Source organism: Penicilliopsis zonata, assembly GCF_001890105.1.
Source record: "Penicilliopsis zonata CBS 506.65 unplaced genomic scaffold ASPZOscaffold_4, whole genome shotgun sequence".
NCBI classification, from domain to species: Eukaryota; Fungi; Ascomycota; class Eurotiomycetes; order Eurotiales; family Aspergillaceae; genus Penicilliopsis; species Penicilliopsis zonata.
Window position 1 is genome coordinate 103,812 of NW_019208914.1, and position 13,627 is coordinate 117,438.

General features: G+C 50.8%; 5 protein-coding genes across 5 annotated transcripts; 2 read left to right on the plus strand and 3 right to left on the minus strand.

Moving 5' to 3' along the window:
- Positions 1 to 719: 719 nt before the first annotated feature.
- Positions 720 to 3,123, minus strand: ASPZODRAFT_1513389 (hypothetical protein). The gene is made up of 4 exons (XM_022725730.1): positions 2,918 to 3,123; positions 2,030 to 2,856; positions 1,217 to 1,951; positions 720 to 1,147 (listed from the first exon to the last, which is right to left on the minus strand). Exons 2-4 carry the CDS (start codon positions 2,756 to 2,758, stop codon positions 1,079 to 1,081), a joined length of 1,533 nt encoding a protein of 510 aa, XP_022582605.1. The 5' UTR covers positions 2,759 to 2,856; positions 2,918 to 3,123; the 3' UTR covers positions 720 to 1,078.
- Positions 3,122 to 5,587, minus strand: ASPZODRAFT_1514984 (hypothetical protein). Its single transcript, XM_022725739.1, has 6 exons — positions 5,030 to 5,587; positions 4,249 to 4,949; positions 3,989 to 4,185; positions 3,686 to 3,930; positions 3,462 to 3,627; positions 3,122 to 3,399 (listed from the first exon to the last, which is right to left on the minus strand). The coding sequence occupies exons 1-5, from the start codon at positions 5,107 to 5,109 to the stop codon at positions 3,486 to 3,488; spliced, it is 1,365 nt and encodes a 454-aa protein (XP_022582606.1). The 5' UTR covers positions 5,110 to 5,587; the 3' UTR covers positions 3,122 to 3,399; positions 3,462 to 3,485.
- Positions 5,588 to 8,233: 2,646 nt separating this feature from the next.
- ASPZODRAFT_130026 (hypothetical protein) lies at positions 8,234 to 10,408 on the plus strand. Its single transcript, XM_022722415.1, has 4 exons — positions 8,234 to 8,363; positions 8,422 to 8,627; positions 8,680 to 8,787; positions 8,853 to 10,408. Exons 2-4 carry the CDS (start codon positions 8,424 to 8,426, stop codon positions 10,014 to 10,016), a joined length of 1,476 nt encoding a protein of 491 aa, XP_022582607.1. The 5' UTR covers positions 8,234 to 8,363; positions 8,422 to 8,423; the 3' UTR covers positions 10,017 to 10,408.
- Positions 10,409 to 10,794: 386 nt separating this feature from the next.
- ASPZODRAFT_130027 (hypothetical protein) lies at positions 10,795 to 11,786 on the minus strand. The gene is made up of 3 exons (XM_022722416.1): positions 11,649 to 11,786; positions 11,168 to 11,415; positions 10,795 to 11,075 (listed from the first exon to the last, which is right to left on the minus strand). Exons 1-3 carry the CDS (start codon positions 11,723 to 11,725, stop codon positions 10,999 to 11,001), a joined length of 402 nt encoding a protein of 133 aa, XP_022582608.1. The 5' UTR covers positions 11,726 to 11,786; the 3' UTR covers positions 10,795 to 10,998.
- A 204-nt stretch (positions 11,787 to 11,990) lies between these two features.
- ASPZODRAFT_157906 (hypothetical protein) lies at positions 11,991 to 13,491 on the plus strand. Its single transcript, XM_022726333.1, has 4 exons — positions 11,991 to 12,304; positions 12,397 to 12,927; positions 12,985 to 13,120; positions 13,180 to 13,491. The coding sequence occupies exons 1-4, from the start codon at positions 12,065 to 12,067 to the stop codon at positions 13,290 to 13,292; spliced, it is 1,020 nt and encodes a 339-aa protein (XP_022582609.1). The 5' UTR covers positions 11,991 to 12,064; the 3' UTR covers positions 13,293 to 13,491.
- The last annotated feature ends 136 nt before the right edge of the window (positions 13,492 to 13,627 follow it).

The following is a 13,627-nucleotide window of genomic DNA, read 5'->3' on the forward strand; positions in this document are numbered from 1 at the left end:
TTTCTGCAGTAAAGGTATGATCCATCCGTTTCCATTCCGGCGCATTTCAGATCGTTTCCAAAGTCGTAATATGCTTTAAAACCATGGTGCAAAGCTTTCGATTGCGCATCCAGGGTGGTGAAGATCCGCGCGGATCGAGATGGAAATCGCAAGATGACGGAGTCTCGATTGGACGGGGGCCGCAAGAATGAATGGGCTGTCAAAGACACTCACTCACACTTCTCTCAGCAAAAAACCCAACCCACTTCCTTTCTCGCTTCAAAAGCTCCTAGTCAAATCGATCTACCGGCGTCGTCAGATTGAGAACCTTGAAGAAGCAACGTGCCTGTCACCAACCAGCCCACCACTTGAAGGGCTCGGAAAAAGTGGGCTAACGGTGGGAGGGAAAAAAAATTAAAAACGCACAGAAAAGGAAACAGTATGGTACCTCTAGTCACAGCACCACCGAACCACAAGACAGTCTCCTTGTCCGAGGCGCAAAATACAACCGGAGAATGAGGGTAATATTAATATATAATGTCTGCGATTATTTTCAACGGGAAAAGGGAAAGGGGAGAGCGTGGGCAATGGGCGCTGCGCAGGACAGAACCTAAGGTAGCTCCCGGGCTTTTCCGCATCGCGTAAGGTCGCTATTCATCCCCAGATTGGCAGAATAATGACTTGCAGCTGGCATGTTCATTGACGGCAGTTAATTGTGTATGTACTTACTTAGGTACTATACTATGTAGTAGTAGATGGAGTGCAGAGGCCTATGTCAAGGATACGTCTTTTTTTTCTTCTCCCCCATTTTTTAATCTTCCATTATTCTCCCGAGATGAAAACGTTCTCATTAGTTATAACTAGTCTCCTGACTTGTACTGGTTTTATTTATTTTTGTGTAGTGATAGCAACACCCTCGCCTGTCATATGCTTGGGCAAAGGCTGGCAGCGATTTCTATAGCTCCCTTGCAGCAACATTCCACATAAGTCTTGCAAGACCCACAGCTAACTGTCAGAGTCTGTAGTAGACAGGACGTGTGACGAACATTCTTGCCGAAAAATTGTATAATCCGTGCGTATATGGCCTTTTTTTCTTTTTTTACTCTTTCTCGATGATCGCTGGGGATTTGATCTCACGGCCCTTCAGGAAGTCAAGTCCCTCGCCACCCTTTGGTTGATGTTAGTAGAGAAATATCACTTGAAAGGGGGGAGGGGGGGAGGGGGGAGTATCACGTACGTAGCTGATCAAAGGAGATACCTCCACGCCGACAGCATCACCCTCGGTAACAACGACACCACCAGCCTTCTCAATCCAACGCTGCCCCTGCAGCATAATATCGTTCTTGCTGGTATCGGGGTCGTCTTCTCCCGTGCCCCGGGCATTTTTCAGAGGGGAGAATTCGTCCTCCCGGCGGACCTCGATGGAGGCGAACTTCTCAAGCGGGGTCAGGGGGAAGACGTCGAAGACAAACTGCTCGAGCTTGATGCCGTTGGGCTTTTCCGGCTTAATACCGTCACCGGTCTCGATGTTGATGCAGGGAATCTTCTTCTTCGCAACGTGGTGCGGCAGTTTGTGAGACCAGATCTCGATCGACTCGAAGAAGCGGAAGGAGTAATAGTGGTTGACAATGTTAGCCGCACGGAACTTGAGCACATCCGGCTGCTTCGGGTCCTTGGCTTCGGCTGTCTCCATGTCAATCTCCGAGTATTCAACGACGTCCGGCTTGCCGTTCTTGAGCAGAATCAACCCCACCGACTCGGTGGCATTGCGCTTCCGCACGACCTTGGTGGCGATGTCGACATTCTTTGAGGCGGAAAAACCGATAAAGACCGGGTCGGCAACCTTGACCAAGCAGTTGTCGACGCAGTAGGCGTGGATGTGCTCAATGCCGCGGTCTCGCATATCTTTGCGGGCGCCGGATGTGATGAGCGCCTGATAGATTCCTCCATTTCCATCGGGTGCAACGGCCACCTTAAGGCACCGACGTCAGCTGATTTGAAAAAGGGACTCCCTATTTCGCGTTGATGCACGCCTGGAAATCACACTCACCTTAGACTTGCTCTCCATCAGGATCTTACCATCATTAGAGATACACGGCAGAACACCTTGCTCGAAGATGACCACGTTGCTCTTATCCAGTCCAAAGTAGTTCTTCTCCTTGAAGAACTCTTCGGTGGGCTTTCGTGTCGGGCCGCTCGTCATGACGTACCACGGAATCACTGGCCTGTCCTTGCCCGAGGCCTTCTGAGCTAGGAGCTGCAGCTTATAGATACGCTCTGCCTGGATCTGGAACAGAGACTTCTGGCTGGGGAGCCCGATATTGAAGCAACCCTTCGGAGCAGAGCTCCCTAGGCGGGTGCCCTGTCCACCGGCCATGAGCACGACGGCGACCTTGCCATCTGCGACGAGCTTCAGGCCCTCCTCGTACCAACGCTGGATATCTTCGGGGTCTGAGTCGAGTATCGAGGCGGTGGCCACGTCGGGGAGGGGCTCAAGCGAGGGGGCCGATCCCGTCTCGACCTTGGGAGGGTTGAGTGCCTTGTCAGCCAGTTCGTTGATGCGAGTCGGGTCGAAATTCGAAAGCTGATGGAAGAGTTGAGTCTTCTCCGCCGGCTTGAGCTCCTCGACGAATGCAAAGACCTGCCCCTGGCCGGCCTCAACGTACTTCTGCTGGAGCTGCTGGAACTCCTCCGCAGAAGGCTCCCGAAGGGTAGGTCCTTCGGATCCCTGGATCTTACCGATGAGGTTCGACACGGTCTCCTTGATTGCAGCGGCCATGATGATGTGTTTAATGGTATTCGAGATGGAGGTTGCGGTATGTTGACAGTAAGAGCCTAGGAGGGGTCACCCGGAGTGCGGGGTGGGAGGGAGCTGAGCTGTAATAATAATGTTTAGCACACCGTATTTATTTATTTCTGGGCAGATGCTCAAACATACCTCAGAAGCAGTCAAGTATATATTAGAATAGGCAATCACGGCCTAGATAGACAGTCGCTCTGATATAACTAAGAGTTGAGTGAGTAGACTGGATGACTTTTGCTCTTAAACCACAGCTCAGCTTATTTATTTTTAGCTGGGGCTGGCTCCTCCTGTACTAGTCAATAGTCGCACCATCCATGGATAGCAGATGCTCCTCACCAGGTTCCTTCAGCTCCGCCCTTGGTTGTACCCTTTGGGCTGATGCTGGCCAATCTGCGCCTTCAGAGCGGGGCACGCTGTCAGACTGCAGATGACAATGCGCTCACCGCCTGAAGGGTTCAAAATCACTTTGTTCTGTACTGGTAGGTACGGAGTACCCAGGTAGTACTAGGTAATAGACAGGTACTCCGTATAAGAGTATTCCCCACGATGGACAGTTGAACTTCGTCATGACTACTCTATAAGGCAGGGTGCAGGGGTTCCAAGGTGATTATTTATAGCTGTAGGTATTCAGTTATTTATTTATTTACAAATAACTGCCGTTGGTTCTCGTTGAACTGACATGCGGCCAAGCTTCTGCATTTATTCATTCATCGCCTATCTCGATATCGATCATCTCGTCTCGTCTCCCGAGATCCACGCCCATATCGACGATCAGAATCATAGGGCCGATCTCGGTCTCGACTGCGGTGGGGATCGCGATAGCCCGAGCCTCGATCGCGCGACCTGTCACGGTACTGGCTGGAGCGATGAGGCTCTCCTCTCCGAGGACTGCGGCTGTATGATCGGTCGCGACGCGAATCTCGCGGCCGAGATCGCTCCCGTGGACGAGGACCAGGAGCAGTCGACTGCCGGTCAGGGTCCTTCTTGTCAAAAACCATCCCGTAGTCGTCGTCTTTGGCGCGGCGCGCGTTGTCCGAGGCCCGATACTGGCGTTTCTTTTCGAGGCTGGCGACACCCCCGAAGCCACCTCGTTGAGCAGCGCGTTTGGAGATAGTGGCGTTCCGCCAGCTGTCGGACAGCTTGGACACCTACATAAAATACCATGTTAGAATGTAAAACTGCGACTAGTCAGGGTGAAGTACGTACACTCTGTGAAAAATCCACGTGGATGCGGTGGTCATCGATCAAGACGCCTTGCATCTTGAAATAGGCCTGTTCGCAGTCTTTCTGATTTTCGAATTCGATGAACGCATACTGTAGACTATCGCCCGTGCGCTTGTCTCGAATGACCTCGCAAGATAGGATAGTTCCAAACCGGCTAAAAATCAGATTAAGATCCTCATCTATACAAAGAATGGGAGGGTTAGCATATAATTTAATGCGGAAGTCGCTGCAAGACAACGAACCTTGCGTGACCGGATTGAGCTTGCAAACAAACAGCACATTCTCTGGCGGCTTGACCTCGGCGAAGGGGAGATCTCCCACCATCTCGAGTGTCAATGCCTGTGCCCTTGCCTCTCGCTCTCGCCTAAGCCTCTCCAGTGACTCCTCATCCATGTTCTCGTCCAGCTCTTCATCATCCGCGATCCGAACCGTCGCCAGTTGCGCCTGGGATGGGAGAGGGCTCTCTGGCGGCTCGACTAGGCCCGGGGGATCATCGAACGGATCATCGAGAACGACGGTATGGCGGATCCGGATATCTTTGAGCGGACGGCCTTGGTTATCAACGAAGCTATCGTTAATTTTTTCGAGGACATCGAATCCTTCAACGACCTTGCCAAAAATGGCCGCCTTTCCATCCAGGAAGTCCAGATTATCGCCCAGTGTGATGATGAACTGACTGCCTGCAAGACGCTCGTCCGGATCGCGAGAGGATGGCACGGTCGCCATGCTCACGATTCCCCGTTCGGTATGCTTCAGTTTTGGCGGCAGGGTGACTGGAAATGTCCTCTTCTCGGGACCGTCCAAGAGGCCCCATATTGACGAGCCACCGTCGCTCTCTGCAGACTCGGGGCCGAGTGGATCACCCGTCTGTAACGTAAAATCTCTCTGCACGTTGTGCACCGGGGAGAAGTTGTAGTATTTGACTTTGCATAGCTTCAGGAAGCTAGATCGGAAGAAGAGAATGGCGATCTTAGTTTCCTCGTTCAGCACCCAGAAAACACCAGGGAAGCACAACCAACTCACTTTTCACACGCTTTTGGCGAATCATCGATCAACAAATCGATGACAATGTCTCCCAACGAAGTCTCCAGCAACACGCTCATGGTGGCGTTGTACAGGCGGCAGGGCTTTCTGAGCGACCGCGGTGCACCTGGAACAGCGGAAAGGGCACGGGGGAAACACAATAACCGGAATAGATACGATGCAGGACCACGATCACAAAAGGGACCAGAGACGCTGCACAAGAGAGGCGCGGAAGCAGAGGCAGAGGCTCCGGGGATGGATGCTGCAGGTTCTAGCCCAGCGCAAGGTTAACTAGGGAGCTCCTTTGGTTGCCGTCAGTCGCCCCAGGAACATTATTTTCGGAAGTCTGCTGGGAACGCCAAGACTGGGGCCTTCTAGATGCCCATGCCATCCATCGCCGGCTCGCCTCATCTCACCTCAACCTCACATCAAAGCAGCAGGCACCTGTGCGACACCGCTGTTTTAACTCGACCGGCAGGTCTTCCGCCAAACCCTGTTGGATGAGAAAGCGTCCGCCGTTACTCAGAGCCGGATAACACGGCCGGAAGCTTCCCCCCGGCTGTTCATGGTGCCTGCGAGCTTGCAGTTCCCCCCTGGCAAGTCCTGACAGCTTTGAAATACCGCATTGCCATGGTCCCTGAGATGGGCATCGATTACATGTGTTTTTTTTTTCTTCTTCAAGAGTTAGAGTCGTACGAAAAGGGCGGCTAGTGGAACTCGTGCCTCGTTGACCTTGCCAACAGCATCGCCAGAGGGGAAACCTTACTACAATACGATCTTTCTCCTTCTTCAAATCCACCACACTTTCGTCCCTAAAAAGTCATCTCTGCAGTACCTTTGACGGGATGGTAACTCTACTAATAACCCTTTCCGCGACCCCCCTGGGATTGCCTGACCGTTCCACGACAGGTTGACCAAGGAACAATCGCCATATATACCAAAGGAGATAGCACTAGGTTTCCCTTCAATAGCACGTGGGATCTCCTGGATACTGTCCACTTGATTCGCGGGTGTGTTCCACCCTATTGAATGTGCGATGGCCTTGGGATGTTTTCCCTCGTGGAGCCTAGAGAAATCAACCGCCGGAGTCCCAAGTCCCTGCCTGGTAGATGGCCATGATCTGAAACAGGGATTCTCCCCAGCCCCCCCTCCCCCGGATCATGGATGCTTCAATCAGTATTTTATGGATTGAAGGTTGACTTCTGGGTTCGGCTCGTGTCCAACACTGCCTTGTCTTGGAGTGGAACCGACCGTGCTATGGTACCGACTCGCATTCCCCGTGCCTGAACAATCGTCGGCTACTACCGGATATCCCATTTTATGGTTCTAGAAGATCAAGAAAAAAAAAACTCCTCAGCCGACTTCAATATTCATCGGGACTTCGGGATTCATGTCTGTGGTCAGGTTCAACGATCTTTCTTTTGAACAATCTGATTATCGACCTGACTGATCTCTGCACATCAGGGAGCCGGTTCCCCGATAGTCCATCGATTTCTACCGTTCTCGAAATCATGAAACGTTCATCTATCTCACTGGCCTTGGCTGGGAGATCTCAACCCAAAGCGACTAGGATGGATTGCCAATGAAACCGTCTCAAATTAGGCCGCTTGTAGTCTTTAATATGGTCACTACATTGGTCCGAAACCCTGTCTGCTTCCGCAGCCACAGCTCTTTCTGGCGCTCGCGCGCTCGCAGTGGAGTCATACATATCCTTGAATCTCGTGCATGTCGACTTCTTCATCTGATCTTCATCCTAGATTGGATTCTTCTGTTCTCAATCCTTCCAGCTAGCCGTGTCTTTGGCTTATTACTGGCCTCCAGTTGTCCATGCGTCTCCATAGTCTCTACTCATTAATTATTGGAACAATACAAGAGAGACAAACAAAGAGAAAGAAATAAGCAACACTAATGCCATGTTTTACAACTAGTTCACTAATCTGAATATAGTCTCACCTAAATACTGTTCCTTCTGGGACTAGACTATAGAACAGGTCCTTTGGAGCCACGCTCCAGCCTACTGAGTTCTGCCGGACGAGATGAGACCTGATCAGCTCTCATTTGTGAGACATGGAGGCTAGTTCTACTAAGATATCTGGATAAGTGTCTTGTCCCTCTGGCGGACAGCTGTTTGCTAGATCTCCTGCAGGGATCTTAGGGTTTTCTGATGACAAGAACAAGTTAGGAAAGTAAGAAGCCCTACACACTTCTCTTCATACTCATTCCGCACGCTATTTTCTTTCTAGATCTCCATCAATACATTTACACTTTCGAGGAGAAAAAAAAAGTAATTGAGAAAAAAACCAAAAAAAAATTCAGTGGATGTTTTTGGCACCGCCGTTCAAAGCAATCGACTCGTTTGATATCCTTTAATGCAGAAGCCAGGCCAATCAACGGGTTCGACGAGTAGCAACGACGCACCAGGGGCACAAACATTCTCTTTGCAGCCTCAGCTCCGCAACAAATAGATATGTATCAAACTGTGGGCTCAGAAATATTCTCGTCGGCCTCTTCTTATCTCCTACAAACGTACGAGGCAGCTGCCTAGCCGGTGAAGAGCATTTCAATGTTGAGTCACTTGTTTGCTGGCCGGACCCAAGGAAAGAGATCGTCCACCAAAGGACGCCGGAAAACAGATAGATAGTATGGATCTATACTATATCTGATTCTCCGCACAAATACTAGCCTGAGGATCTTCATCCTCCTTCATCCACCCCCCCCTTTCTGTCTTGACTTGCTGTAATGCGCACCCTGAGCAAGTACCCCCATCCGGACTGACACCACTTTCCGGGGGTACAACCTGGCCGTTCCAAATGCGTGTGACGTTACGCTGTGAAACGATACCTTTGGGGTGTCGGGATATTCTGGCCATCTATCCCTTCTGGAGGAGGGCAAATCTGAGTTTCTCCACTATACAAGTCTCGACGGGTGAGTGCATGATCTCTCCCTGCTACAAGAGCCAGGTACCAGAACAGCCAGCATCGTCGAGCAAGACAATGTATCAGTGATAACTCCAACCTTTGGTGGGCAACCCCAGACAGATCCTGAGCAGCCCTCATTTCCACGGCAAAAGCGTACAAGGCACAACAACAATATTGGAATCAAGACAGCAGTTGTCACTATCTGTCAACACATGCTTAAAATCTAGTTTTATCTCCGGTTAAACCTTTTACTTTTTGGTCCCTCCTTCGGTCTTTTTAGGATACCTGGTGGGAAGAGAAGAGGTCTTGCTAGGACCTACGGCAATTGTTCATGAATACATATGAACTTTCTTTGTGCTTCATGAGACGATCTAGCCAAGCCAGAGTCACTCTGTCAACCTCACTCTGATTCATATGTAAGTCTCACAGCAGACGGTGAGCAGGGCATTGAGTCTCTCCAGCTAACTCGTCCAGATATGGCCCGTTCTCTTTACTCCCCAGAGGAAGAAGCCGGCGTTGATCAACCGCTCAAGAGTGATGCCTATTTCCCAATGACACAGACTCTCAGCAAAGCGCAGCAAGACACTGCCGCTACGAGGGGTAGTGGCCTTATCGGTTCTGCTGCAGACTCGGAGGCCAGGAATCGTACATTGAGCACACGGAGACGGATCCAAGTCGCGGTAGGTGGCCCTTCTACTCTTCTTGCGATGGTTCTGGGGCTAAAGGTCGAAGTGTAACCGATGCCGGAAACGAAAGATCAAGTGTAGTGGTGACTCGGGTGACGGGCAGGGCTGTTCCAATTGCCGAAGCGCAGGCAATCCCGATTGCCAGTTCTTAAGAGTAAGTCATGAAAGCTCTTGAAAATACATGAAAAGAAAGCCTAACTTGTGATGGTTGGGAAAAAGGTGAATTCGGCGGTTCTACAGACCAAAGCCGGCTGTAATGGATGGCCTTATCCGACGGTGAATGTGACTGCTGCAGCATATGCCTCATCCCGAATGGCAGCGTACAATGCGTCGCCCAAGCCATCGATGCTGTCAATCGATTCGCCAAGTCAGCGTGTTGCATGTTTCTCCCGAGGCCAGAGCTACGATCTGGGGAGCTTTGACCCCCACGCGTTCAACAGACATTCTCCTGGCGTCGACTCGAGCATTAGTTATGAGGAAGACCCGTCATTAGCATACACCATCCCAGCGACACCATGCATTCCAGCCGGAGGAGTGCCATCTGGGCTGCTTGCCGACTGTTGTGGATCAACCTGGAACCCGAGGGGATGGAGTCCAGCCATGAGTGTAAGTAAAGGCTCCAACGGGGTCCTTTATTCTGAACAGGATGCGGTTGCCGCTTTGACCCAGCCCGTGTTCTCCTATGTGCCTACTGGTTTGCACGATACCCCAACGCTCTTCCCCACAGTAACGTCGGTGCCTTTTGATGCCCAGGGAAATGACCGCGCCCTTCCAAGCCCTCCCCTAAGTCGAAGCCCACTAGGCGGTGGGTTCTCCATCTTTGAGTCAGGGCTGCCGGTCCTCGAAGAAGGCAGGGTCGGAAATCAATGGGCTACAAAAGGTGGAGGAGTTGCTGCCAATTGTCGAGTACCCGTGCAAACAATCCCTAATGGAGCACTACTCCTCTCGAGCCCAATCCTGCGAACCAAAATGACTTCTCCCAGCGTACCAGATGTGATGTTTGACTTCCTGGCCATGACGCCGAGCAGTGCCTCACCCCGTGCGCAAATTCCTAGCACTGCCTTCGCTGCCACCGTCGATCCCCCCTTTGATTCCCCGGACGGGCTTCAGCCGGTGCCGAAGGAAAAGCGTCGAAAGGGACCCAAGACTCCGATCGAGCGGTCGCTCTCATTTTCCAACCGCAAACCGGACATGTACAACTACAGCAGTGTGGAGAAGACAAAGGGTCTCGACTCGGAAGCCTCAACGTTGGTGAACGGCTTGGTGTACACGCGTGTGCGTCCAACTAATTTGACCAGCCTGAGCCATTCCCAGCCCGCTCCTCTAGCGGAATATTCACCTATTCGGCCATCGATCACCTCACATGGTCCCAGTGGCTACTAACTGTGCTTGGTCAGAATAACCTAGCAAACGCCATCTGCCTCTCGGGTCATAGACCGATCTTCTATGTTGAAAACACAATCAAGAAAACAAACAAAAAGGACCCCGAGGCCTTGTACCGACGGTTCTGACACTTGACTCACCGATTGGGAAGGATTGGCTTCTTTCATTTAATAAGGGAGGACTTGAACCTGATTCATCAACACCCCATCAATCATTTGCTCTCTTTCTTTTTCCTTGGTTTTTTTTTCAAGTTTTACACACCTTTCTTTATCTGGATTAATTGTTGGCTTTCTCCTTTTGTTGAAATTCCACGTACTTACACTGTGATCGGCTTTTGTGCTTATTTTGTTGAGAGGCAACGTCTATTACCTATTTTGTATTGCTTTGCGCCCATGTACCAGCTTTATGTACTGTGTGGATGTCTCTGATACTGAATTGATACCTAATGGTTTTGACCCGGGCTTCTCGAATAGTAGGCAAAACCAGTTGTAGAGTTGATCAAGGCTGGGTCTTTACTACGACAGAGACAGACATGAGACTTCTATGACGCATAGTACATCTCAGTATCTGGATAATATCCCGACATATTTACGATTGACATAGAGGGCACTATGTTTTGACCTTTGGGGGGTTCGTTTCGTTCTGCTGGCGGTATTCTGCTGGCGGTATATCCCTGCCCAAGAAGAAAAAAATGAAGGAAAAGGAAATGTATTGTTAAAGTAAAACAATAAAGGTTGTTTTTTTCATCCCAGAGAATCAATCAATCAATCCTCATAGTTCTCCCTTTTAATATCATGGTGTCTGATAATGAAACGGGCGTAACATTGTTGCTGATGTTGCTGCTGAGTGTAGGACATCAACCAACCAACCAATACCACGCCCGCGGTTCTCATCAGATCCAGCAGGGTCCGCTCCTCCCAGCCGCATAAGTGCCCATCCGGCGACTGTCCAGCTCCAAACCCCTTCACACGACACCGGGAATTTAATCCTTGCTCTTCTTGGGGCCCTTGGTCTTGGCAGTTCCGCGGAACTTCTTGGAGCGGTTCTTCCGTTGCTTGCCTGTATTTCATGTTAGTCGTTTACTTTTGTATTGTCCATTGTGGTATGCGGTTTAATAGATCAATCTTGGTAGGAGGTGTGAGGGAACGTACGCTGCTGTCTGCTGGCCTTCTCGATCTTGGAAGCAGCACCGATGCGGACCAGGCGGTAGTGAGGCTCGAACTTCTTCAGGGCCTCGTGGGAGTCGTAGACGAGAGCAAAGCCAGTGCTCTTGCCACCACCGTATTGCGTGCGGAATCCGAAGACGGAGACCTGGTCCTTGTTGGACTTGTACAGATCGGCAAGCTTCTCACGGAGCTCATCCTTGGAGACGTTGGCGCGGTTGGGGTGGAGGACGTCCCTGTAGTCAAAAATCGTCAGATAAGAGGCATGTAAGATGTGTTGAAGAAAAAAAAGAGAGCGCGAGAGATCCGTCATCGGGGAAATCTTCTAGTATGATTTTTTTTTCCATCTCTTTCTCTTTTTAATGAAACTCCTGGCTTAATTTTTCTTGTTGTTTCCCAAATAAAATCTTCCTTCGATATCTTTCCCCTCTGGATTTCGCTCATCGACAGTAAAGAAGGGTTGGCTTACACGACCATCTGCTTGCGGGCAAGCAGAGGGTTGCGGATGAACTTGCGCGTCCGCAGGGTAACGGGAGTGTCGGCCATGGTTGCAGAGAGTTGTTGACTGAAGACCACCAGCGGCGAGGATCTGCGACGACAGCAGGCGTTGGAGGGGGGCGGTGGTGGTGAGGGTTGTCGAAAGTCGCTCGCTAAGTCGAAGGTCCGAAGTCGACAATTAGATAATTCGGATTTTCGTTGTGCTCGTCTGTTCCGGTGTGGGCTCTCGGCTAGGGCATCGCGCTAGCCTGATTAGGTAAGACCACTGCTTGCCCCAGACCATCCGCGATACTGAAGCATCACCACCACCACCACCACCACCACCACCACCACCGCCACATCAGAATCAAACCTCATCAAGTTCTGGCCAGTTCGGCTTCGAGAACAATGGCCGACGGTGCCTCTCTCGATAAGCTGGTGGCCCAGTATTTCCAGCTGGTCGAACCGCGTGAGCTGGAGCTCCCCTGTAGCTCAAGGCTGGTGACCCCCGCAGTGCAGAGGGCGATTTTCGAGCGCATGTTCGACGATGCACGCGTGTCGCCTGTACCTCCGGCAGGGTATCGCAGCCGGGTGCTGAAGATGATTATTTCGCAGATTGAAGAGGCGATTTGCAATCCAGAGGAGGATGTATGGTCCCGCTGATTAGTTTACTAGGATGTTTGTACTTTTTTCGGCTGCGTCGATTTTTTAGCAACACCCTCTGACTCTTTCTTTCCTAGGAGATCTTAGACGATCTCATGAACTGCTGGAGCGACCTGGTAGCCCAACCCAAGCCGTCATCTTTGCAGCAGGCCCAGGAACTGGCGTATGTGAAGTATACGGCCCCCCCGCACGATGGGGACGATGCAGCTCGCACCGTGATCACCTTGGAATCCCGGGGTCTGATCCTAGGGTCCGGCACGACGGGGTTCCGTACCTGGGAGGCAGCCCTGCACCTGGGCACGTTCCTGGCGATCCCGGCCGGCGCACCCATTGTGCGCAGTAAACGGGTCATCGAGCTAGGTGCAGGCACCGGGTTTGTGTCCATGTTCTGCGCCAAACACCTGGGCGTGGAGAGCGTAGTCGTGACGGATCGTGAACCCGCTCTGATAGAAAACATCCGGAGCTGCCTGGCCCGCAACGGACTTGACCAGGGTGTCTGCCGACCGGCGATCTGGGACTGGGGGAGTCCTCTGCGAGTGACGGATGACGGTCACCATGACGGTGATAGTGATCCTCTAGAATTCGACGTTGCCTTGGGTGCGGATTTGGTATTTGATTCTCCAGTCTTCGGGATTGTCTAGGAACCTTCTATTCATATTTCATAGATCTACGACGTTGACCTCGTCCCGCTCCTGCTATCCACCATCCAAGACCTTTTCACGACATATCGGCTCAAGGAGTTCATCATCTCCGCCACCCTCCGCAACCAAGACACTTTCCAAACCTTCCTGAACGCATGCAGTAAGTTTCTTTTAAGAAGAGTGCCTGTCTAACCTCGAGCTCGCTAACGCATGGTTTAGAATCTCTTAATCTCACTCTGGAGCACATTCAGTTTGAATCTCCTGCCGGGTCGCAGACAGGCTTCTTTCATTCGACAAGCATCCCTATCGAGATGTATAGAATAAAGGCTTAGAGAAATTTCAAGAAATCAGATATGAGACTATCAACTCTAATTGACCAGTCCCCTAACCACAAAGTCATACAGCAACTAGGAAAAAAGTACATGAATAGATGTTAGAAGATATTGTACATTGATATTAGATTATCCTATCCAGAAAAATACATATATAATAATAGAAATATAAGACAAGGAAAGTCGGGTATCATCGAATGCAGTCGCTGGACTTCGCCCAAGAAAAGTAAATATAAACGAAAGAATGAAAGAAGCAAGAGAGGTAATGAAAATCCACAATGAACGAAACGAGTCTGACAGACTTGTAGTGAGAAATATGAATGCCAAGTGATAGG

Coding starts and splice junctions, on each gene's coding strand:
- ASPZODRAFT_1513389 (XM_022725730.1), bottom strand. CDS start 2,758: ATGGCCGCTGCAATCAAGGAGACCGTGTCGAACCTCATCGGTAAGATC. Junction 1,952..2,029: donor TGATGGAGAGCAAGTCTAAG/GTGAGTGTGATT, acceptor CGGTGCCTTAAG/GTGGCCGTTGCACCCGATGG. Junction 1,148..1,216: donor TATCTCCTTTGATCAGCTAC/GTACGTGATACT, acceptor CATCAACCAAAG/GGTGGCGAGGGACTTGACTT.
- ASPZODRAFT_1514984 (XM_022725739.1), bottom strand. CDS start 5,109: ATGAGCGTGTTGCTGGAGACTTCGTTGGGAGACATTGTCATCGATTTG. Junction 3,931..3,988: donor ACGTGGATTTTTCACAGAGT/GTACGTACTTCA, acceptor TATTTTATGTAG/GTGTCCAAGCTGTCCGACAG. Junction 3,628..3,685: donor CGAGATTCGCGTCGCGACCG/ATCATACAGCCG, acceptor CAGTACCGTGAC/AGGTCGCGCGATCGAGGCTC.
- ASPZODRAFT_130026 (XM_022722415.1), top strand. CDS start 8,424: ATGGCCCGTTCTCTTTACTCCCCAGAGGAAGAAGCCGGCGTTGATCAA. Junction 8,628..8,679: donor GGAGACGGATCCAAGTCGCG/GTAGGTGGCCCT, acceptor TAAAGGTCGAAG/TGTAACCGATGCCGGAAACG. Junction 8,788..8,852: donor CCGATTGCCAGTTCTTAAGA/GTAAGTCATGAA, acceptor GTTGGGAAAAAG/GTGAATTCGGCGGTTCTACA.
- ASPZODRAFT_130027 (XM_022722416.1), bottom strand. CDS start 11,725: ATGGCCGACACTCCCGTTACCCTGCGGACGCGCAAGTTCATCCGCAAC. Junction 11,416..11,648: donor GCCCGCAAGCAGATGGTCGT/GTAAGCCAACCC, acceptor TTTTGACTACAG/GGACGTCCTCCACCCCAACC. Junction 11,076..11,167: donor GAAGGCCAGCAGACAGCAGC/GTACGTTCCCTC, acceptor CATGAAATACAG/GCAAGCAACGGAAGAACCGC.
- ASPZODRAFT_157906 (XM_022726333.1), top strand. CDS start 12,065: ATGGCCGACGGTGCCTCTCTCGATAAGCTGGTGGCCCAGTATTTCCAG. Junction 12,305..12,396: donor TTTGCAATCCAGAGGAGGAT/GTATGGTCCCGC, acceptor TTTCTTTCCTAG/GAGATCTTAGACGATCTCAT. Junction 12,928..12,984: donor TTGCCTTGGGTGCGGATTTG/GTATTTGATTCT, acceptor CATATTTCATAG/ATCTACGACGTTGACCTCGT.